The sequence below is a fragment of the Lissotriton helveticus genome, assembly GCF_964261635.1.
Source record: "Lissotriton helveticus chromosome 1_1 unlocalized genomic scaffold, aLisHel1.1 SUPER_1_unloc_78, whole genome shotgun sequence".
Lineage (NCBI taxonomy): Eukaryota > Metazoa > Chordata > Amphibia > Caudata > Salamandridae > Lissotriton > Lissotriton helveticus.
In genome coordinates, this window is record NW_027611723.1 from 440,219 (window position 1) to 464,711 (window position 24,493).

General features: G+C 48.4%; 1 protein-coding gene across 1 annotated transcript in view; it reads left to right on the plus strand.

The window, feature by feature from the left end:
* LOC144806481 (ribonuclease inhibitor-like) overlaps nt 1-24,493 on the plus strand; it is a 247,136-nt gene that overhangs the window by 111,959 nt on the left and 110,684 nt on the right. Inside the window, exons 6-7 of the mRNA XM_078672836.1 lie at nt 19,695-19,865; nt 22,808-22,978. Coding sequence (XP_078528962.1) covers nt 19,695-19,865; nt 22,808-22,978 — 342 coding nt within the window. The remainder of the gene's footprint in view (nt 1-19,694; nt 19,866-22,807; nt 22,979-24,493) is intronic.

A 24,493-nucleotide genomic window follows, 5' to 3' on the forward strand; every position in this document is an offset into this window, starting at 1 on the left:
CTTTTACCCTTCATGTAATTGGTCTGCTTTATTTCACTTGCCTTTTAATGATTCTAAAACAGTGACTATTATTAAAAACTTTACCAATGTATATACTACTACCATGTTTTCTTTTAAAAACCTTTATTGTGAAAATTTCATTATACAAATACGAGCCTATAACCACGTGGGCCTGCCACGGAGCAAACTGTAATCGTATATGATGAATAGACATTTACACTGTAGAGGAACGTAACGGGCGGGCCATTAGGTTGCAAGAACTAAGGTGTCTAACAGTTACGGAATCGGTGGACGTACATTTTATAATTAAAATACGACAGGGCCAGTTACAATAAAATTATCTAGATATACATTTGCGGGCAAGTACCATGGGTGACGTTAATTCGAACTTTCAACAGTACAGTAATCAATAACACATCAGTACTTAATATCAATAGGGATGTCGAAATATTCAATCAATTCTCGTCCCCGCCCGCAATGTGCTTCAAAACTGCATACGTATCTCGTGATTTCAAGGTTCTGCAACCAGTACACAACAAGGAGTTACGAGTCCCATTTATTCCGGCGCCATTTTGGGCGAGGACGGTCAGGTCCAGGATATAGTCAAAATGTCTCTACCAACCATCGACTATGATGATGTTCATATGCTGTATTTATTAGAGTAACACTCATCTGTCCACATGAAATTAATTTGCCACAATCTAAACATGTCATTTTAATCTTTCCAAAGTTCTTCTAAATATTTGGGACCGTTTCCCTTGCCTCTGAAGATCTCAGTGCCACTTCTTTGATGAATGTACTAGCAGGTCAGGGGTTCTCCTCCAAATCTCTCTTTTATGCAGCACTATAATTAATTGGTGCCACCTCTCCATATGACGATGCATGGTATAGTTACCACAACTATATTTTTTTTCGGTTCCTCTGGAGAGTTCATCGTGGCAGATGAAGCGTGTAACGTACCGGGCATTTACCTTTTTTTGCATGTACAGGAAAGGAAAAAAAAATCGAGCGTCCGAGTTCTAAGGTGTCCCAGGGCCATTTTAGTGGACCAGGCCCAAATCCAAAGAACAGGCCGCCATTTTGAGAGTCCTCTTGCAGCCGCCTGTCGCTGTAGCATCAAGAGCAGCCGAAACTCAGCTGAATGGCAACTGAAACGGTAAAGGGGCGCCCCACTACAGCAGACGAGCCTCCACCTAGGAAGGCCCATTCACGCCGCCTCCCCCCCCCCCCTTCGGGCACCCCACGCCGTTATTCAGAGCAGTATTGTAGGATGGCCACACCAGTGCGGCAACTTGCTAGACATCACCTCGGTGGTAACCGAATCTCAACGCCTTGTGGTGTCTTCTATTCAGAAAACATTGTTATGCTGCCTTCGACCTATTCGCCGCAAGTGCGCACACAACTCAACTGCATAGCTTGCTAGACACCACCTCGGTGCCATCCGGATCTTGGAATCTCAGCGCCTTTTGGTGTCTTCTCTTCAGAAAATATTGTTGCGCTGCCTTTGGCCCCATTCGCACATCGGTCCGCAACTTAGACATCACCTCGGTGCCATCCGGATCTTGGCATCTCAGCGCCTTGTGGTGTCAGTCAGAAAATATTGTTGCGCTGCCTTTGGCCCCATTCGCACATCAGTCCGCTACTGACACCATCTCACAGGCCAACAGGGCGCCCCACGCAGACTTTTACCATTGTAGGATGGCCACACCAGTACCACAACTTGCTAGACACCACCTCGGTGCCATCTGGAACTTGGCATCTCAGCGCCTTGTGGTGTCTTCAATTCAGAATATATTGTTGCGCTGCCTTTGGCCCCATTCGCACATCGGTCCGCTACTGACGCAATCTCACAGGCCAACGGGGCGCCCCACGCCGACTATCAGCATTGTAGGATAGCCACACCAGTACAGCAACTTGCTAGACATCACCTCGGTGCCATTCGGAACTCGGCGCCCCACTGCAGATGAAGTGCCTCTCAACTATGAAACCACCACGGTGACATCCGGATCTTGGCGCGTTGTGCTGCCTTCGGCCTATTCGCACATCGGTCCGCTACTGACGCCATCTCACAGGCTAATGGGGCGACCCACGCCGAGTTTCAGCATTGTAGGATGACCACACCAGTACAGCAACTTGCTAGACATCACCTCGGTGCCATCCGAATCTTGGCATCTCAACGCCTACTGGTATCTTCCATACAGAAAATATTGTTACGCTGCCTTTGGCCCCATTCGCACATCGGTCCGCAACTTAGACATCACCTCGGTGCCATCCGGATCTTGGCATCTCAGCGCCTTGTGGTGTATTCTCTTCAGAAAATATTGTTGCGCTGCCTTTGGCCCCATTCGCACATCGGTCCGCAACTTAGACATCACCTCGGTGCCATCCGGATCTTGGCATCTCAGCGCCTTGTGGTGTCTTCTACTCCGAAAATATTGTAGAAAATATTGTTGCGCTGCCTTTGGCCCCATTCGCACATCAGTCCGCTACTGACACCATCTCACAGGCCAACAGGGCGCCCCACGCCGACTTTTACCATTGTACGATGGCCACACCAGTGCCACAACTTGCTAGACACCACCTCGGTGCCATCCGGATCTTGGCATCTCAGCACCTTGTGGTGTCTTCAAATCAGAAAATATTGTTGCGCTGCCTTTGGCCCCATTCGCACATCGGTCCGCTACTGACGCCATCTCACAGGCCAACGGGGCGCCCCACGCCGACTTTCAACATTGTAGGATGGCCACAGAAGTGCGACAACTTACTAGACACCACCTCGGTGCCATCCGGATCTTGGCGCGTTGTGCTGCCTTCGGCCTATTCGCACATCAGTCCGCTACTGACGCAAACTCACAGGCCAACGGGGCGCCCCACGCCGACTTTCAGCATTGTAGGATGGCCACACCAGTGCGGCAACTTGCTACACACCACCTCGGTGCCATCCGGATCTTGGCATCTCAGCGCCTAGTGGTGTCTTCTATTCCGAAAATATTGTTGCGCTGCCTTCGGCCCCATTCACACATCGGTCCGCTACTGACGCCATCTCACAGGCCAACGGGGCGCCCCACGCCGACTTTCAGCATTGTAGGATGGCCACACCAGTGCGGCAACTTACTAGACACCACCTCGGTGCCATCCGGATCTTGGCGCGTTGTGCTGGCTTCGGCCTATTCGCACATCGGTCCGCTACTGACGCAAACTCACAGGCCAACGGGGCGCCCCACGCCGACTTTCAGCATTGTAGGATGGCCACACCAGTGCTGCAACTTGCTGGACACCACCTCGGTGCCATCCGGATCTTGGCGCGTTGTATTGCCTTCGGCCTATTCGCACATCGGTCCGCTACTGACGCCGCCTCACGTGCCAACGTATTTTCTCCGCATTTTATACCCTATGCCGCATAACAGGTCATGTGACTTGTTTATAAAACTTTTCATTGGTTCATTTTACTTTTGGTTTCCTAATGATGGAAGGCTTGATCATATGACCTAAAAACAACACTTTTCATTGGATGAAAACTTTTTTTTTTCCCAAACGATGAAAGCCCCACCTTGTTTCTGGATGTTTCAGACTGAAGCTGGCGTCAGCATGAGAGCACCACCATCTCGTAGCTCCGTCGTGGTCATTCCGCGAGCAATCATGGCAGCCGCTCCCCACCAGAAGCCTGCAGGAGTCGGGGCCCCCAAAACTTTTGATGAATTCTCAAGGCGGAGGGGACGCTTTCGAGAATGGGGTCCAAGACCTAGCAGACAAGCGTCCGATTTCCAAGGTGTCCCAGGGCCATTTCAGTGGACCAGGCCCAAAAAGGAAAGAGCCTGCCGCCATTTTGAGAGTCCTGTGACAGCCGCCTATCGCTGCACCGCAAGAGTGGGCGCAACTCAGCTGAATTGCGGCTTTTGACACAGTGGACCAAAAACGGACGGAATGGCAACTGAAACGGTAAAGGGGCGCCCCACTACAACAGATGACACTCCACCTGGAGAGGCCCGTTCACGCCGCCTCCCCCGGGGCGCCCCACGCCGTTATTCGGAGCAGCATTGTAGGATACCAAAACCAGTGCGGCAACTTACTGGACATCACCTTGGTGCCATCGTTCTGCTGCCTTGGAACTATTCGCACAACAGTTTGCTACTGATGACCCACCCCCCGCGACGCCCCACGCCGTTATTTGCTGGGTGGCAACTTACTAGACATCACTTTCGTGTCATCTAGATTTCAGCGCGTTCTGCTGCCTTGGAACTATTCGCACAACAGTTTGCTACTGATGACCCACCCCCCGCGACGCCCCACGCCGGAAATCTGGACGTTGTGCTGCGTTGGGACTATTCGCACAGCCGACCGCTACTTCGTTGTTTTTCCCTAAAAATGTTTATATGTTATTACTATTTTTGTTTTCTTGTATATATTTATAAATTATTAAAGTTTTATAATCTTACTACTTTGTCGGAGTGCTATATATTTTTAATGTGACACATAATTGTAAAAACTTTGATGTACAAAGAGTCATCCCTGGAATCTTCCGCTTCAGGCTCGGTCCCCTCCCCAATCGCAATACAGGATGGTTTTCAGATAATAGCAACGCTTCTACTGTGACGGATCTCATCGAGTGTGGGCCTTGATCTACTATAACTCCTTTGAAGAGGGGTGATTCTTTACAGCTGTGGCCATAAACTACATCTGCAGGGCTAGCTGATACCCTAGGACCAGCCTGGACAATCGGACACAGAGGAAAAGGAGTGTCAGAGGGTGCGGTAGTGAATAGGGCGAAAGGGAGGTGTCGGGCAGGCACAGGGTGTGATTCTCAGGGAAGAGCAGCGCAGATGGGGGGAGGTTTATTACCCATGCATAAGACAGAGAGCGGGGGTGACCACTGCCTGGGGGAGATGCTTGCGAGGGTGGGGAGCCATGCTAAGGATCGACAGCGTGCACAGAGTGGGTCTGGTCAAGGCATCTAAAATGGCTGCCGTGCACGACAAAAGTGTGGCATTTGAAAAAAGACAAGATGGCGCAGACAATGTTTTTCAACACTTCCTGATTTCCTTCGAATCGAACGTTAACAGACGTTGGGGCATATTACCAAAGTTAAGCGATATTTATCCCTAACGATGCTTAGCAACGATTTTTTTACCGTCAGAAATTATCGCAGATAAACCTTGCTATTATCAAGGTTTATTGCAAATACGATAAAAAACGACCGCAATGCATTATTATCGCTGAAAACTCAGCGATATTCATGCATTACCGAGCTAATGCTCTTAGCCATGTTATCCACCTCCCATTGGATAACATGGCTAAGAACTGCTCAGGGCAGGTGCTAGCTTTTGGAGATATTCGCGCTTATCTCGAATATTTCCAAAAGTTGATAATAGGAGATAGCGATGTTAGCGACTGTTTCCAGTCGCTAACATCTTGGCATGCCCACTTTGCATGTCATTAGTGATAAATATCACTCACATGCAAAGTGGGGCCCAAGATGGTCGCTATCTCCTACTAGCCGTCGCTAACTGGTGTTAGCAACAGCTAGGTAATACAGATATAATTTTATCTCCGCGAAGCGGAGCGCTGTTACAGATATATATCTTGTTTTTGAACGTTAATTTCTCAAAATGCACTGAAGCACATATATTGAGACCTAGCAAAGGCACATCGGGCTACCAGTCCCTAATATTTTACCAAGTTTCGTGCAAATCCATTCAGCCGTTCGATTATTATTATTATTTTTTTTTTTTGCCCCGCGGGGCCCTTTTAAAACCTCCACATCAAACCTAGGGGGTCAGCGAGGATCTACTATGCCCCCTTATGGTCATTTGCCCCTTCGCTTTGGCCTCCTCTTGTCTCTCGATCCTACCGAGAGACAAGATGGCGGCCGCTACGGACTGTTTGGAATGTTTACAGACACCGGAGAGCCAATCAGCTTCGCTTCGCAAAGCTCCGTAACGCGAAAAGTACGCGAAGCGGTGCGCTGTTACAGATATATATCTTTTTTTGAACGTTAATTTCTCAAAATCCACTGGAGCACATATATTGAGATCTAGCAAAGGCACATCGGGCTACCAGTCCCTACAATTTTGCCAAGTTTCGTGCAAATCCATTCAGCTGTTCGATTATTATTATTTTTTATTTTTTTTGCCCCGCGGGGCCCTTTTCAAACCTCCACATCAAACCTTAACGGTCAGGGAGGATCTACTATGCCCCCTTATGGTCATTTGCCCCTTCGGTTTGGCCTCCGCTTGTCTCTCGATCCTACCGAGAGACAAGATGGCGGCCGCTACGGACTGTTTGGAATGTTTACAGACGCCGGAGAACCAATCAGCTTCGCTTCACAAAGCTCCGTTGCGCGCAAAGTACGCGAACTGGAGCGCTGCCCGGTCCGCTGTTACAGATATATATCTTTTTTTAAACGTTAATTTCTCAAAATCCACTGTAGCACATATATTGAGACCTACAAAAGGCACATCGGGCTACCAGTCCCTACAATTTTGCCAAGTTTCGTGCAAATCCATTCAGCCGTTCGGGCTAAAAGTGAGGCCAGCCGTCCTATGGAAAACTCAATGTTAAAAACACGTTTTGGGACCCCCCTTTTTTCTCGGCCCCCCCTTGACGAACCCCCCCCAAATTTTCAAGGGCTGCTCAGAAACAAAATGTGCCATTTTCCTGAAAATTTCAGCCAATTCCGTCCACAAACGCCAAAGTTATTAGACATAGAATTTTCAAAAAACCCATAGAGAAAAAATCCTAACTATATATACCTACTGGCGACCGCCAGTAGGTAATATATATATATATATATATATATATATATACATATATATAGACACATATTAGCCAATAAGTCACTCCTATGGCTGGCCTTGACAATCCTGGAGGCAGAGTGCTTTGTTTTTGTGTGAGAGGGTGCCCCAGCATGAGCTGAGCCCCTCTGCAGCTTTCGAAATCATCTCCTTATAGCTGTTCTATGATATAGCCATACCATATACCCTTAAGTGCATTATCATTTTTTTATTTTACTATTTTATTTTTATTTAATGCGATTTTATATAGCGCAAACTTTACCCGAAGGTGTCAGAGCACTTCACATAAGAACCAGTTTCAATACATAAGGACTTAGGATTACGTGCGTTACATAAAAGATACAAGCAGAACAAATTGCAAATGTGCAAGTTGTAAAGTCACACAAGGAAGAGAGTCACTCAAGGAAGCGATACAAATGGATAAACTCTAAGCGTCACATAGGAATGGTAGAGAGTACAATGGTCTACAGCATATACTAGTGATTAGAGTTATCTCTATAAACATATATATACAAATAGTAGATTTGGGTGGGAGGGTGGGAGGGATACAGGGGTATGGAGAAAAGGCAAATCAGAAATATTTGAGGATCGTTAAGGGGGAAACGAGGGAGAAGGGTAAAGGCCGAGGGAACGGACAAGATGGAGGGCCAGGGTCAGGAGAAAAAGGCGGCCGAGAACAGCAGCAAAATCATGGCCAGGACAAAAGAAAAAGGTAAAGAAGTCAATGAGAGTAACCCAATGCGCTCTCGAGCGGGAAGCTCGCCCGGGGGCCACAGACTTGCTGATGTCCAGCTGCACGTCCCCGGCCAGGAAGGCGGAGTCATTGTCATTGATGCCCTGCACCTCCACCACGGCACTGTACAGCTCCAGGGGGTTCTCGGCCACCACCTCCAGGGTGAGCAGGCAGGGCGCGGCCGGGCCGCACAGCTGCTCCCGGTCCATCCTCTCGTTCACATACAGTGCCCCGCTCTTCAGGTATCGCCGGCCCCCTCCAGCGGCCATCACCCGCAGCCGGCGCTCTGCCAGCACTGGGCACCCGTGACTGGCCCGGCCAGGGCGGGGAGTCATCTCGGAGTGCGTGGCGGGCCCCTGTTGCTCCGCTGCTGCCACGGTGGTCTCACGGAGTGGCCCGTCCGGCACAGGGGCTCATCTCAGAGTTAATGGCGGGCAGGGCAATTGCTGATGTCGGTCCTAAAGCAGGCGCCCAGTTCCTCGCAGCGCAAATCCGGGTCACAGGACTCAGCCCAGGGGTCCCCACTGCACAGCCACCGGCCCGACTCCTCACAGCTCGAGGCTTGCTTGTTGTTGCGTCCAGGGGTCCCCACTATGCAGTTAGTGGTCGCCATCTTGGATCCGCATGCATATCACTGAGCCGGGAAGAGTTAAGCCACAAAGCTTCATCAAACGGCGTCTGCTGAGGTTTTCCCCCTGCTCAGTAGACTCCCCCAGCGTTCGGACGCTCGGAATTATGCACAAACCTTCCTGCTCCGGCCCATGACCAGCAGTGCCCGAGGACAAAGCGGACAGAGCTCCGGAGCGCAGAGATTTCACTTCCTCTCCGGAGCTCCTCCCATGGCTGCAGGGGCATGGGCATAATCCTCGCGGTTAGTGCTAACTTTGGTTTGGCTTTATCAAAACATTTCGTGTAAGGTGTCAAAGACTTTGGAATACTACCCCCCGCCAGTTCTGGCGGCGGGGGTAGCATTCCACACTTCTAGAGGAGAAGACATGTAGTTACTGGTAAACCCGGTTAAAGTTAAACAGAGCCCCAGCATCACAAAATGGATCCTGCTGCCACAGACACAAGTCTGCCCTTCTGCTGCTGGACGAAACTCCGGCAGGGAAGGCCTGGACAATAGGTATCCTGTCCAGGGAGGTGCTGGCAACTCCCCAGACAGATTTTAGTGTATTGGGGCAGGGTGGGTTGCATTCAGTGAATGCATTTCAGACACTGCCTGGGGCAAACTAGGTGCTCCATGCATTTCCCACTTCAAACAGTTGCTGGGGCACTCAGCCCCAGCTCTGGCGTGAAACTGGACAAAGTGGAAGGAGTGTAACCACCCCCTCCCCCGGCCCTCCCATAGGTGGGACCCTAGAGTTAGTCCAGCCCCTAAACTTGCTATAAGAATAGGATCTCAGTCCCTAGGACTTTAGATTACCCTTGACAAAACTCTGCAACATATATCTTGGACCTTCGACATTCCATATCGACTGGAAGACGGAAGAATACTCCCTTGTGGTCAAGGAGTGACCACCCTGTCCAAACAGGCACCAACTGCATCTTTGCCGGTCTGCATTTTCAAGGCTCCAGCTGGATCCCAAAGAATCTGCGACACAGGACATAGACTTCCAGACATCTCTGACGCTGACCCAAGCTCCCAGCAAAGCTGAGACCCGTAGCAGACACGAGAGAGGTGGGACCGTAACTCCTGGACATCCTGCATTTTTGAAACTGCACCTACTTCCCGAGGCATCCCAAAGTTGTGCATTGGGGTATTTGAAGCCCCTGCCCGAGCACATTTTGCACCAAAGCTCAGAGGCCCACACTCCATGAGTGTCCCGTGGGCCTGCTTTGTGCATTTCAGCTTGAGGCCCCATTGCAGTTCCTAGTCTGTTGGCTAGTGAGCCTGCACGAAGGGCCATCTTTGATTTCTTGAGCTCTCCTGGTTGTTCCAGATGTGCTCTCACCCCTCTCCAAAGGAGGACTCCCTCAGACCTTGCTGGTCTGCACTGAAGCCAATCCTGTCATCTTGTATGGGTTGCTGTTGCCAAGGCTTGTTGGATCCAATCCGGATTCTGACACTGAAGCACTTGACATCCTTCGTGGGACAGCTCGTATCCAGCCCCTGGTTGTCATCGACGCCTCCTGGTCCTCATGGTTGAAGAGTTAAGCTTCACCTCCTTTACCTGAAATCACCCGACATTGACTGGCATCTTCCCATCACCATCCTGGTCACTGGCAAGGGACCCAGACTCTGTCCCTTCTGCTTTCAGGTTCTTCAGATCTCCGATCCATCCATAGATCCACGCGGACACTTTTCCTCTGGTCGCCTGCAGCACTTCTTCGCAGCTCTCCATTGGAATCGGCAACGAAACCCGACACCAAAAGACACCTGTGCACCCGGCTTACCTGGGTGAGGTAACACGAGTACTGCGGTGCTCCCGTGGGTCTTGACTCTCGAAGTGTCTAAGTCTAAAAGGGTTCCATCATAGTTAACCTAGAAGTGTCCTTAATCTTTAAAATTGTAACTTGTTTGCTTCCCATAGAAAGTCAATGGTGATCCGTGGCTGTGTTTAGACACTGCACGCGTCCCCTGTGGGCCTCCTGAATCCTAACCTTTGGTGGTTCCAGGTAGCCCCAGTGGTTCTACAGGCCCTAGGCCTGCTTTCTAACTCTCACGTGGTTCTTATACCACTATTTTAGTATATGGCTTGTGAGGCCCCCAGGGCATAACTTATACTGTTCAACTTATCGTATGCTAATTAATTTCCTTGTATTGTACTATTACCTCTGACCTCATAAAGAGACCAGAGGGGTTGTGTTTAGATTAAATACATATATATTTGATATATACCTTGTGTGGTGTGCTTTCATTTGGTAATTCAAGAGATTATAATTGGTAAAATAACTTGCTTAACTCGCTTCTAAGTCTTAACCTGAAGGCTGCTCTCCACAGCTACCACTAGGATAGCTTTCTGTAAGGTTGACTTTACAACCTACGATCAATAAGGGTCGTTTGGACTGGTGCAAGGTGCCCACTAGAATAGTGGACATCATATACCAGGCCAACTTCTCACACACATGTCCTTGTCCTGCCAGAGCCTCAGCCTTCAGACCTTCTGCCACTTCTCATTGTAGACTAAACATAATGCATAGTGTGCTGAGCACGGACTAGTTAACCCCTCCTTTACCAGGTCTCACTGTCCCACGCCCTGCCCCCATGCTCAGGGACATGGTCCTGTAGCGCACTGGTAGCACAGTGTGCTGAGCATTGAATAGGTAACCCTCCTTTACTAGTCCCACTGTCCCAAGACCTCCTTTACTATGCTTTGAGCTGCTTTTCATTGTGTGAATCTGCTGTTGAACTTTGAAAGATTGGAACCTTTCTTGGGTCTTTGGTGGTTCCTGAGTAATTGTAGTTTCAACTTTTTGATCACTGAAGACCAGCTAACCATCACACTCACCTGGAGCCCATCCGCCGACCTCACCGACCCCTACACCGCCGCCCGCAACCTCAGACAGTGGATCGATGACTGCGCCAACACCCTCGCCACGATCAAGAAACCCTCCATCAGTCACCCCAGCAAGAAAGCCAGCTGGTTCACTGAAGACCTCCAGGCCTCCAAGCAAACCTGCCGAAAACTTGAGAAGAAATGGCATCGTGAACGGACACCGGACAGCCACGCAGCCCACAAGAACGCCACCCGCAGACACCATCACCTCATCAGATCCACCAAAAAGGCCTCCTTCAAGATGCTTGCTTCCGGTCCAGGGAAGACGTGGCTTGGCAGTTCGGGCTGGACTGTTCCCATGAGGCACAGGGTCAGACTGATTTGCATATGGCCATGTCTGAACTGGGGTGGCGGAGTGAGCTAAAGAATGGCGATGGATTAAACCCAGATCAGTTGACTGGGGGTGAGTGTTTGATTTGCTCAAACGCTCCGTCCATCATCCCCTTATGTATCTCCTCCTTCAAAGACTGCCTAGACGACAATGCACACAACAGCAAAGAGCTCTTCAACATCATGGAGGAACTCTACAAACCCCAGCTCCAACACCAACGACATCCCACCCTCGCAAGGCCTGTGCGACTCCCTTGCCACCTTCTTTTATCGCAAGAATGCAGACATCCACGGCAGCTTCAACTCCACGACCGCCCCGACAACCACTGAGACCTCCGCCCTCACGGCCACCATCCGCAACGACCCCCTGCTCTCCTGAACCAACATAAACGACAACAACACCATCAAAATCATGAACACCATCCACTCCGGATCTCCGTCAGACCCTTGCCCACACCACATCTTCAACAAAGCCAGCACCACCATCGCACCCCATCCCTGGAAAGCCATCAACATATCCTTCGAGACAGCGACCTTGCCAGAGAACTGGAAGCACGCTGAGATCAACACCTTACTCAAAAAACCCAAGGCTGACCCCAAGGACCTCAAGAACTTCCGGCTCAACTCCGTGCTCCGCTTCCTGGCGAAGATCATCGAGAAGTCCGTCAACAGACAACTGACCCGCTACCTCAAGGAAAACAGCATCCTGGACCTGTCCCAGTCCGGGTTCCGCAGCAACCACAGCACCGGAACTGCCCTCATCGCTGCCACCGATGACATCAGAGCCCTGCCAAACAACAGAGAAACCGCTGCCCTCATCCTCCTGGACCTGTCAGCTGCCTTCGACACGGTCTGCCACCGCACCCTAAGTACACGCCTCCATGACGCTGGGATCCAAGAGAAGGCCCTGGACTGGACCACCTCTTTCCTCTCCGGCAGAACCCAGAGCGGCCGCCTCCCCCCTTTCTGCTCCGAAACCACCAAGATCATATGAGCGTACCCCAGGGCCCATTCCTCAGCCCAATACTGTTCAACATCTACATTGCACCGCTCGGCCACGTCACCCGACTGCACGACCTCAACATCATCTCCTACGCCGACAACACCCAGCTGATCCTCTCCCTCACCAAGAACCCCCACACTGCCAAAAACAACCTCCACGAAGGAATGAAAGCCGTCGCCAAGTGCATGAAGACCAGCCGACTGAAGCTAAACTCGGACAAGACGGAAGTCCTCATCCTTGGATCCACCCCCTCAGTCTAGGAAGGCTCCTGGTGGCTGATCGCACTGGGAACAGCTCCAACATTCACCAACCACACAAGCAACCTAGGGTTCATCCTCTACTCTACCCTCTCCATGACAAAGCAGGTCAACGCCGTCTCGTCCTCCTGCTTCAACACCCTCCACATGCTCCGCAAGATCTAAAGGTGGATCCCCACCCAATCAAGAGGAACAGTCACCCAGGCCCTCGTCAGCAGCAGGTTGGACTACGGAAACGCCTTCTACGGAGGAGCCTCGGCCCAACTCCTGAAATGATTTCAACCCATTCAGAACGCCTCTGCACACCTGATCCTCGACATCCCTCGCTGCAGCCACATCACACCCCACCTGAGAGACCTGTCCTGGCTCCCCTTCAACAAGAGAATCACCTTCAAGATCCTTATCCACGCTCACTATGCACTCCGCAACACCAGACCAACATACCTTAACAGACGACTCAGCTTCTACACCCCCCAGCCGCCAGCTTCACTCAGCCGACCTCGCCCATGCCACAGTCCCCCGTATCCGAAGATCAACCTCCGGAGGCAGATCATTCTAACACCTCACCGCCAAGACCTGGAACACCCTCCCCATTCCCCTACGGCAGACCCAGGACCTACTAACCGTCAGAAGACTCCTCAAGACCTGGCTATTCGAACAATAGCAGCTTTACTTAGTTTCCTAAGATGGTTAGGGTTGCGTAGGTGGTACTTACCGCTAACCAGTGGTTACGGGTTGTGTGCTTTATTTTCTATTTTGTGCTACAGTTACATGTTCTATGTGCTAATTATTATTCCTACAAGTGCTAATTCTACCAAGTACTAAATCTAAAAGTGCATATTCCTGACAGTGGTCCATGTGGCCCTGTCCTGTACATATCCCCTGTAAATTCTGCCCGTGCCTGTTGGCACATTGTAAAGTGTGTGTTTTTATCATAATGTGTTTAGCTATAATACAAAGGCTATTTTTATATATACTACTACACAAAACGGAATCCTGAAGACTATTGCCAATGTACTCTAAGAACAATGTACATCTAAACAGAGAGATGAATATTCTCTCTCCAACACCACAAGTATGTGAGAAGGGGAAAGCTACAACTAAGAATCATACAAGGATATTAAGGTATCCCATCACTACACAGTATCCTGCCCAGTGTCATCATCTGGGAACCAAACAGTACCCACACAGGCTCTCTTATAAATCAGAGAAAACCAATTCGTGATGTACCGTATCCTTCTGATGATTCTATCTGAAGGAAAGAACTGAACCAAAGATCTATGTAGTGTACTAAGTCAGACGTATATTCATTGTCTCAATTAGTGCAGTGCGTGAAAGTGAAGTGATTTAAAAAGGGTAAACTCCCTGGATCATGTGTTCATTGATGCACAACACATAAAATTCGTGATTCCACGCAGTTGCCCTACTAAAACAGTGTCAATGACAAAGTGAAAAAAGTTTAGAACAGTTTAAAATTAATCACTGTTCGAACGTTAGCTTGGTCAACATGTTTCTGCCTTCAATGGATATAAGAACCCTGGCATTCTTCAGGACCATGTCAATTAATGTCACTGCATCATCAAACCTAATCCAAGTAGATATAGATCAGATACATACAGTCTCTGTGTTGCTTCTAAGAACCACGATGAGCATGTGGAAAGTACTGCATCAATGCTCCTCAGTGGTTATACCTCACCTCACTCGGCTCCAGCTCGATTGGGTGAGACCCCGCTCTATCCGTCGGTGCCTCCTGGCACATCCCAGCATCGATAAACTTTTTTCACTTTGTCATTGACACTGTTTTAGTAGGGCAACTGCGTGGATTCACAAATTGTATGTGTTGTGCATCAATGAACACATGATCCAGGGAGTTTACCCTTTTTAAATCACTTCACTTACACGCACTGCACTCATTGAGACAATGAATATACGTCTGACTTAGTACACTACACAGATCTTTGGTTCAGTTCTTTCCTCCAGATAGAATCATCAGAAGGATACGGTACATCAGGCATTGGTTTTCTCTGATTTATAAGAGAGCCTGTGTGGGTACTGTTTGGTTCCCAGATGATGACACTGGGCACGATACTGTGTAGTGATGGGATACCTTAATATCCTTGTATGATTCTTAGTTGTAGCCTTCCCCTTCTCACACACTTGTGGTGTTGGAGAGAGAATATTCATCTCTCTGTTTAGATGTACATTGTTCTTAGAGTACATTGGCAATAGTCTTCAGGATTCCGTTTTGTGTAGTAGTCTGTAAGGAATGGGGGATTGAATCCTGTTGAGACTTTAAACTTCCCTGGGACCCTCTTTTGTGGTATTGATATTTTTATACATAACCTTGTGTGGAGTTTCCTTTGTGGTGGGCCTTGGGTGTTGTTGCTGGGTGCGCGCGCAAACACTTAACTTACATAGCCTCCGGGATAAGCCTTACTGCTCGCGCCACGTTGCCTAGAGGGTGAGCAGGGTTTATCTTTGGCGTGTAACTCCCTTGCCCTGACTAGAGTGGTGGTTTCTGCCTGCCTTTGGCGCAAGCCTCAGCCAACTGGAAATCCCATTTCTAACATGTGTACATTGTTTATTTTCTATAATAGTGTCAGGGTAAATCATTTTATCCATGTCATCATTTAAGCTCGGGCAGAGTGAATTTCCAGGCCACCCAAGGCCATATTATGAGGTTGTTTTTCAGTGTTATTTCGGTTGGCTTCCGTTTCCTTCACCATTGGCTGGAAGTTCTTGGGGGTGACAATATTTGGGCTGAGTCAGTCCACCATGTCAAGTACGCTGTATCTGTTACTAGTTGGAAAACCCAGACCAAGACCGTAGCCCTCGAAGTCTGGTCTATTTCTGGCATAATTTACTTCTGGGCTCCCCTCCAAAGTAATTCCCTGTGTAACATAATTTGTACCGTGTGTTTTAGAACTATAGTAGTAGGTAAGATCAAATAGCTGTATTCTTGTTTTCGACATGTGGAACCACCCGCCACAAATATGTTTAACAGCTTGTGTATCTTTAAAGTTTATAATGATACAATCCCCTGGGAAGTTTTTCCTGCTCCTTCCCACCCAGCTGACTCTCCGTACAAACAAGATCTTGCAATGGATGTGTGGAGGAAGGGGTCTGTTGGCATTAAGCCAATGTATGGTTTTATTTTTCAGTTCTGCAAACGATTCTGATGTACCTTTCCCCAATTCAGGGACTCCTGCCAGAATAATAACATAAGGAATTGATTCAGGGGGCAGATCTATACTCGGCAACAAACATCCTAGATCATCAGTTGTACCAATTCTATTCCCACTCTCCTGCAAGGTTTTAGTTGTACCCCCACCCACCGTATAATTGGTAGCGCTGTTTCTCTTCGGTAGGTCCGTTTTTCCTTGAGCGTTTTTGGCATTCTTGGGGCACAGTTCACCTTCGGTATGACTCCGTGATATTCCTTTCATTAGATCAGGTGCGGGTATCTGGGGCGTGGAAATTGGCGCCAGGGCTATCCTTGTGTGATTTTGTGAGGGAAGTTTATCTTGGGTCCCTGTTGGTATTAACGGATGTAGCTTTTTGTTAAGCTCAAGATTCGATAAAGTCAGATGCTCAAGTTTCTTTAATCTTTCTTCAATGAGCTTTAATCTATCCACGATGGGCCGGATAGAAGATGTTAAAATTTCACCAACTTTTACCCAAAAACCCTCATCCAGAACCACCGGAGGACCAGCAGACATATTAATATGAGGAGTGCTTGTTCTCGGTACGTATGTTTCGGGGGTAATTTGTACAGCAGATGGTAGAATGTCATTGTTATCTTTGGCTGCTTTTTTTTGTCTTCCCCTTTTGGCGACCACCACCTTCCCCTTTTTAGCTATCGCTCCTGATATATGTCCTGACAAAGAAGGAGTGGCCTCTGTTTCAGCCTGCGTTTGTGCACGGGTGGATACCCCTTCAGGCAAGATAATCACAGTGTCGATGATACTTAAAGTCTGTGGGTTGGCAGTTCCACCAACCATAGTACTCATGATATCTGCAGTTGTTGAGTCGCTATTCAGACTTATGGCTACTGAGTCATTGATGGCATTAATGTTTGTGCTTCCTTCCGGGGTGACAGACAGTGCAATGTTACCCAAGGAAGACCGTTTAGTATAGGCGGGGTCTAGGGAGAGGCGGCGCTCTGTTAGATCATTTTCACGGGCTAATACCGAGGCAGCTCTTACAATAAATTGATCTATTGTACCTGCCACAGAACCTCCAGGTATAGCATTCTTCCCTCTTCCTGAGCGACCAGCCATTACAGGTTTATGCAGTTACTACGACAAGGTATAAATGCGGTTAAATGCACGTACAGTTTTTATTCAGTCTCTGATGTAAGAGGGGTGGCCCAGCCCAGTCTCTCCAGCCTCGAACAGGCTCAAACGGGCCCGCCCTTGGCCCGGGCTTCACCCCGCGCTCGTCCCGCGAGACGTGGGGCGTGAGCAGATATTATAGGCTGTAGGCAGGTAAGGGAGGAGCCCAGGTGCTTGTTGGCTCAGGGCACTTGGGAGTCGAAGTCCACAGCTTCCCTCAGGTCCCAGAATCAGCACGACATCCGCTGCGAGCGGCTACCGCGAAGCGGGGGCCGCGAGCGGTTTTGAAGCGGCAGGTGAGGGAGGAGCCCAGGTGCTTGTTGGCTCAGGGCACTTGGGAGTCGAAGTCCACAGCTTCCCTCAAGTCCCAGAATCAGCACGACATCCGCTGCGAGATGGTCAGGTGCCACCATTGATCTCATGTCCAGTGGGCTTCAATTTGGGTTAACTCTACATATAGCAGAGAGCTTTGAACTGGACTCACTTTTCAACCAGAAGCAATGAGGAGAGTGGAGGTGGAGGCACACTTAGGAAGGTGGAACAGTAATTTGGCTGCCGCATTGTGGGCTACATGGAGTCGCTTAAGTGAGACCTTAGTGAATCCCAGATAAAGCTTGTTATCATAATCCAACCTGGACAAACTCAGTGGCAGTACTACTGTCCGTGGGGCAGAGACGGGTCGACAGCAGAGGATGTTTCTTAGAAATCTCATAACGCCAAAGCAGGTCGAGGCGACTTCAGTGATCTGATGGTTCATTGAAAGCTTTTCATCAAGCCAGAAGTCTATGTTCTTATCTACAGAGACCGGAGTCAGAGAAGTACCAAGAACATCTGGACCCAGATGTGGTGTTCAGAGTTGAGGTTGATTGCCCACCATCAGAACTTCAGTCTTATCCCTCTTCAATTTGAAAGAATTGTTGCTCATCAGAGAGGCCACTTTCATAAGGCAGGTATTTAAAACGTCAGGACTGCGTTTTTCCTTAGTGTTAAGAAAAACACTAATACCATACTAATAAAAACACAATAATAGTATCATTTGGGGTGATGCCTCAGCAACAAAAGAGTTCTAAAGTTTTTTGGTTTGCTCTTGAGTATTCATGTTTAACTGCCTTGCAGTAAATAAGACTGTGTTATGTGTGCAAATTAGAAGGATCTGTCTAAATTATACTAGTGAGTGGGCATTCATTGGATAAAATACCTGTGCCTACATCCTGGAGTCACTGGTGAATGGGCATTGATTGAGTGTAATAACCACCTACATCATGGAGGGACTGGCATTTATTGGGTGTAATAACCACCTACATTCTGGGGTGACTGGTGACTGGGCATTGATTGAGTGTAATAACCACATACATCCTGGGGTGACTGGCATTGATTGTGTGTGATAACCGCATACATCCTGGAGGGACTGGACATTGATTAGTGGTGGAAACTTTGCCTAATTCATGGAGGTACTGTGCATTAATTGGGTGTGATATCTTTTCCTACATACTGGAGTAACTGGTGACTGTGCATTGATTGGGTGTGATAACTTTGTCTACATCCTGGGGTGACTGGGCATTGACTGGGTGTAATAACTGCCTACATCCTGGAGGGACTGGGCATTGATTAGTTGTGAAAACTTTGCCTAAATCCTGGGTCGACTGGGCATTGATTGGGTGTGGTAACTTTCCCTACATCCTGGAGTAACTGGTGACTGGGTACTGATTGGGTGTGGTAACTTTCCCGACATCCTGGAGTAACTGGTGACTGGGCACTGATTGGGTGTGATAACTTTGCCTAAATCCTGGGGTGACTGGCATTGATTGGGTGTGATAACTTTGCCTACATCCTGGGTTGACTGGCATTGATGCCTACATCCTGGGGTGACAGGCATTGATTGGGTGTAATAACCGCCTACATCCTGGAGGGACTGTGCATTCATTAGTTGTGAAGACGTTCCCTAGTTCCTGGATGGACAGGGCATTGATTGGGTGTGAAAACTTTGCCTACATGCTGGAGTGACTGAGCATTGACTGGGTGTGATACGGGAGAGGCTCTTGGCTCCAGAGCGCAGAGCTCACAGTTCGATTCCCGGCTCCAGCGGCAGCACAGCTCAGCACTATGTGACTCTGGGTAATAGCTCACTTAATCTCCAGAGGGCCCCCAGCACCTTGACACCCTTAGGGGTGAGTAGTTTGTGCTTTACAAATACTAGATGTATTTATTCATTTATAAATGCCTACACCCGGGAGTGACTGGGCGTTGATTAGCTATGATAATTTTGCCAACATACAGGGGTGACTGGGCACTGATTGAGTGTAATAATTTCCCTACATCCTTGAGTAACTGATGACTGGGCATTGTTTGGGTGTGATGACTTTGCTTACATCCTGGACGGACTGGAATTGGTTAGCTGTGATAGCTGCCTAAATCTTGGTTTAACTACCCAGGTTAGTGGTGTAGAGTCAAGAGTACAAAGGAAGTACTAATAGTACAGTAGTACCACAGGCCCTGAGGCAGCAGTGTCTGTAGCAAGCAAACTTTGGGGGTGCACAACAAGCCTCCAACACACTTGGCTCGCCTCCTGTGTTTGCCCCATCTTCTCTTCCACACAGTGTCTTAATTTCACATGCAGACACCCCTCGCAGGCCCACGTGTTGAGCAGTAGGAGAGGACACCTGGACAGGATGCTTACTCTACTGAATCCAGTCTGAAGGACAGCACTGGGTGGTCCTCTTCTGTAACTTTGCCTTTTCTATTGCAGAATCATAAACTGTTCCCTGACGGGCTCCTGTTGTCAGAATCTCTCCTCAGCTCTCAGGACAAACCAAAGTCTCCTCCACCTGCACATGGGGCTCAACAAGTTGGAGGACTCTGGGATGGAAGAGCTGTGTGACGGCCTCAGGTCTCCAGGCTGCAGGATACAGACCCTGATGTAAGTGGTCCCTTTGTGTTGTGGTGATGTGTGAAGGAAGGTCCTCTCTGGGTCCTCCCAGTCCTAGTCAAAAGGGTGGTGGTGGTAGTATACCAGTGCGCAACCTGTGCTCGGTCAACAATCACTGTCACTTCTCCAAACCTAGCAGTGAATCTGATACTTGACCAGCGACCTCCATAGAGACCGTCAACAATCTCCACAGGAAGAGCACTGGGTGGCCACGCCCCCTTGGAGTCTAAGACCTCCCCAGACAGATACACCATATCCACTGATTGCACCGGTTCCACAGGATGTACTGGTTGTGGAGTATGCAATGTAACACCCTCTTGACAGTGCTGTTAAGTCCACACTACATACCACCTATGTGTGGTGTGTTTACATGTTGTGTGTTTTTGTGTGTAAGTGCGTTCTGGGCTTTAATGCGGTTTGTTGTTGGTGAGATGTTGGACTTGAGAAATTGTGATGTTTGTTGTACTTTTTGTAGTGTAAGTTGTTTTTGATAAATAAAGCTATATCACTTTCCACAATGTGCACCCAGCTTTAGAAATACCCTAAATTATACTATGTTGTTTTGGAATGCAAGTGGCTTGGAGCTGATGCCACTATTCACCTCTACTTTTGGGGATGGAACACTTGTGGTGTGTTTTATTTCCTACATAAACAAAAGGAATCCTAGCGGAGCAGCGTGTGGGGTAAGACGAGTTTATTGCACAAAGTAGCAATCACCCCCCAGACGTTCTAGAGTGCTCATGAAGCAAGCAACTTATATCTATTAAGTCATGCAAATGCATGTATCCTGAGCCAAAAAACCGCTGTAGGCACATTATAGCCTATATATTTTTTATACACTTGAATAATTATTTTTTCACTTTTTGTTACTAACACAAAACTTTTGAGTTACAAACTAGTGAAACGTGAGTAAGGTGGGGAAGTTGTGCCCCCGTCCTGAAGAAGGAGCACATGCTCCGAAACATGTCGACGCACACATGAGGTACTGTCCATAACCACGACAGATACAACCTCGCACTACACTTCTTTTAGCAGTGCCAGCCCGGGGTTGTGAATAAAGTTTTTCCAATACACCCACGAGCCAGGTACTTTTTAATTCTTCACTAAAAACCCACCACTCACATAAATATCCCTATCACTTGCACCACACACACCACACATAGTCATTGACATTAGTGCTCCCGCGTAGTCGTAGATCGCAGCACGCCGCATCCCGGTAGAGGGGTGCGAAGACCCCAATGATGAAGCATGACACCAAAGGAGCCTTTTGGTGTGTGAGGGGTATTTTAAAAAACACTAAGTGCTGCCACACCCCTGTGGGCAACACTTCCCTGCTAGTAGGATTCCTTTTGTTTATGTATGTAAGCCCGTGAAGTAAGAATCCTACTTCAATTACTCTACCTCCCTCCTTTGTTAAATTTGTGTTTTATTTCCTGACACAAACTCCCTGCATAAGTCACTCACTTAAGGCCTGCTTGGAAAGCCTGTAGGCCAGGAACTGGCCTAAACATATCCAAGCATGGGTTTATTTTTCAGTGTTGTTGAGTGTGTGGTGACGCACCATTCACAAGGCCTGGGTCTGGTAATTATATTGTGTTTGTTTGAAGAACTAACTACCTGGGCCCAATATAGTCATCTGAAAGTGATGATATCTTAGTGGTGAGTGGTGGAACATACCTGCCACACATTTACGCGTGTGTCACTGCATGACGTGCATGTGGCTTGACTTAGGATACTGGTTGGCTGCAACCATCTGGGATTCCCCAGTTTTAGTTCTTTGTCTTCTGCAGGGAGTAGATGTACTCCTTCTCTGTATCTTACTTTAGTTATTATTATCTTTCCATGCTTCCTGTGTCTTCTGCAGGGAGTGGATGTTCTCCTTCTCTGCGTCTTTCTTTAGTTATTATTATCTTTCCATGCTTCCTGTGTCTTCCACAGGTTGTGTGTGAGTTCCCTCGCTGCATTCTATGTCTTCTGTAAGTTGTGGATGTCTCACTCACTGGTTTCTTTGTCTTCTGCAAGTTGTGTCTGAGGTCCCTCGCTGCTTTCTTTGTCTTCTATAAGTTATGGATGTCTCCACTCACTGGTCTCTTTGTCTTCTGCTGGTTCTGCATGAGTTTCCTCACTGCTTTCTTTGTCTTCTGTAAGTTGTGGATGTCTCCACTCACTGGTCTCTTTGTCTTCTGCTGGTTCTGCATGAGTTTCCTCACTGCTTTCTTTGTCTTCTGTAAGTTGTGGATGTCTCCACTCACTGGTTTCTTTGTCTTCTGCAGGTGGTGCGTGAGTTCCATCACTGCTTTCTTTGTCTTCTGCAGGGAGTGGATGTTCTCCTTCTCTGTATCTTACTTTAGTTATTATTATCTTTCCATGCTTCCTGTGTTTTCTGCTGGTTGTGTGTGAGTTCCATCACTGCTTTCTTTCTCTTCTCTAAGTTGTGGATGTCTCACTCACTGGGGTCTTTGTCTTTTGCTAGTTGTGTCTGAGGTCCCTTGCTGCTTCCTTTGTCTACTGTAAGTTGTGGATGTCTCCACTCACTAGTTTCTTTGTCTTCTGTAAGGTGTGGTCGTCTCCACTCACTGCTTCCTGTGTCTTCTGCAGGGTTTGCATGAGTTCCCTCGCTGCTTTCTTTGTCTTCTGTAAGTTGTGGATGTCTCCACTCACTGTTTTCGTTGTCTTCTGTAAGTTGTGGATGTCTCCACTCACTGGTTTCTTTGTCTTCCGCACGTGTGCGTGAGTTCCATCACTGCTCTCTTGGTCTTGTGTAAGGTGTGGTTGTCTCCACTCACTGCTTCCTGTGTCTTTTGCAGGTTTTGCATGAGTTCCCTCGCTGCTTTCTTTGTCGTCTGTAAGTTGTGGATATCTCCACTCGCTGCTTTCTTTGTCTTCTGTAAGTTGTGGATGTCTCCACTCACTGTTTTATTTTCCTTCTGCAGGCTCTTCATGTGCAACCTTACTGCTTTGTCCTGTACAGCCCTCTCCTCTGTTCTCAGTACCAGTTCTTATCTCCAGGAGCTGGATTTGAGTGGTAATGAACTGGGAGATCTCGGTGTGAGCCGGCTGTGCCAAGGACTGAAACACCCGGGTTGCAAACTACGGAAACTGGAGTAAGCATCTACCAATACTGGAACTAATTTACTCATCAGTCACCACTCAACCTTGATATGATCTACTCTGTTTTATTTCAACATCTTTTCTGCCTCCTTTCCTCCCTCTCTTAGTTTTCCCCATTCTTTCCTTCCTTCTCTGTCTACTTACCTCGCCACACAGACTCACATACCTCCGAGTGGGCGTCGTCTCGTTGTTGCTAAGCTTCCAGCATCAGATGTCCAAGGACCTTCACACGTGATGGTGGACAGTTTGGGCCAGACTTTTTAAGGATTTGCATTACCCTGCACCACATGGGGGGGGGGTGAGGGCGACGTAAATCTTTAGTGAGATTTATCAAGCGTGGATCAACGCAATGTAGTGCAAATTGCTGTGTCCCATTACTCCACCCTGGGGAGGCATTCCATGGGTGGAGCATGGGTGTTCCCTCTCATCCACCCATGGATTTTGACCCATTCCCACATTTACCATCAGTGGTAGACCTGGGAATGCATCACAATCCTAAGTCACCCAGGACAGGCGTAACAAGGTGAAATGTGTTTATTTCTTCTCATTTTTTCCTTTTTCTATGTGTTCTGCATCCTGCTGATCACATAGTGTGAGAAGTTGGCCTGGTAGGGGATGTTTCCAATTCTGGAACCACCTACTACCTGACCAAACAATCCCTTATGGTGTCTGGTTGTAAGTCAACCTTATTAGACAAGCTATCCTAGGGGTAGCATGGACTAAGCAGCCTAAAGGCTTAACTTAAGAGGTCGTGTTAAGCGAGCTGTTTTACCACATACAATCCTGTAATACCAAATGAAAGGACACCACACAAGTATATATTATAAAAATATATGTGTTTATTACTAAAAACAATCCCCAGTATTCTTTATGAATAAAGGGGCACAAGCGTTAAATCAAAAGCACTGTTTAAACATACAAAGTTGCACAATTATGGATGAGGGCAGGGGTCCACTCAAACCATATACTAAACAAGTGGTATAAGAGATGCCACTCGAGCAGTGGTTAGGCCTAGGGCCTAGGGAATCGCTGGGAGCAGTCAGGACAAGCAATGCTGAAGTCGGGAATGGCCCTCGGGATTCGGGAGATGTGCGGAAAGCGCACGCACGCACCAATGTTAACCAATGGTGCGTAAAAGTTGTAAAGTTAAAGTTAAAGGACACTTCCGCTGAACCTAGAGGAACAAAACTTAACACACAGACCCTAGAGGTGTGCACCAGTGTGGGAACACCGGCGGAGCAAAGTTACCTCACCCACAGGAAGTGGGTGCACAGGGTCGAAGTGGCGTCGGGTTTTGACTCGCAGGCTTTTGGTGCTTGAAGCTGAAAGGGCTGCAGGCGGGTTAAAGATGAAGTGTCCGGTGGAGTCCAAGGGTGGACTCAAGTTGTAGAGTACCTGAAAGCAGAGGGGACAGAGTCTGGGTCACTCAGCAGTGACCAGGGTGGAACCAGGACGGAACCAGGCAATGTCGGGCGCAATCAGGTGGTCGTCGAGGAGCTTCTCTCCGC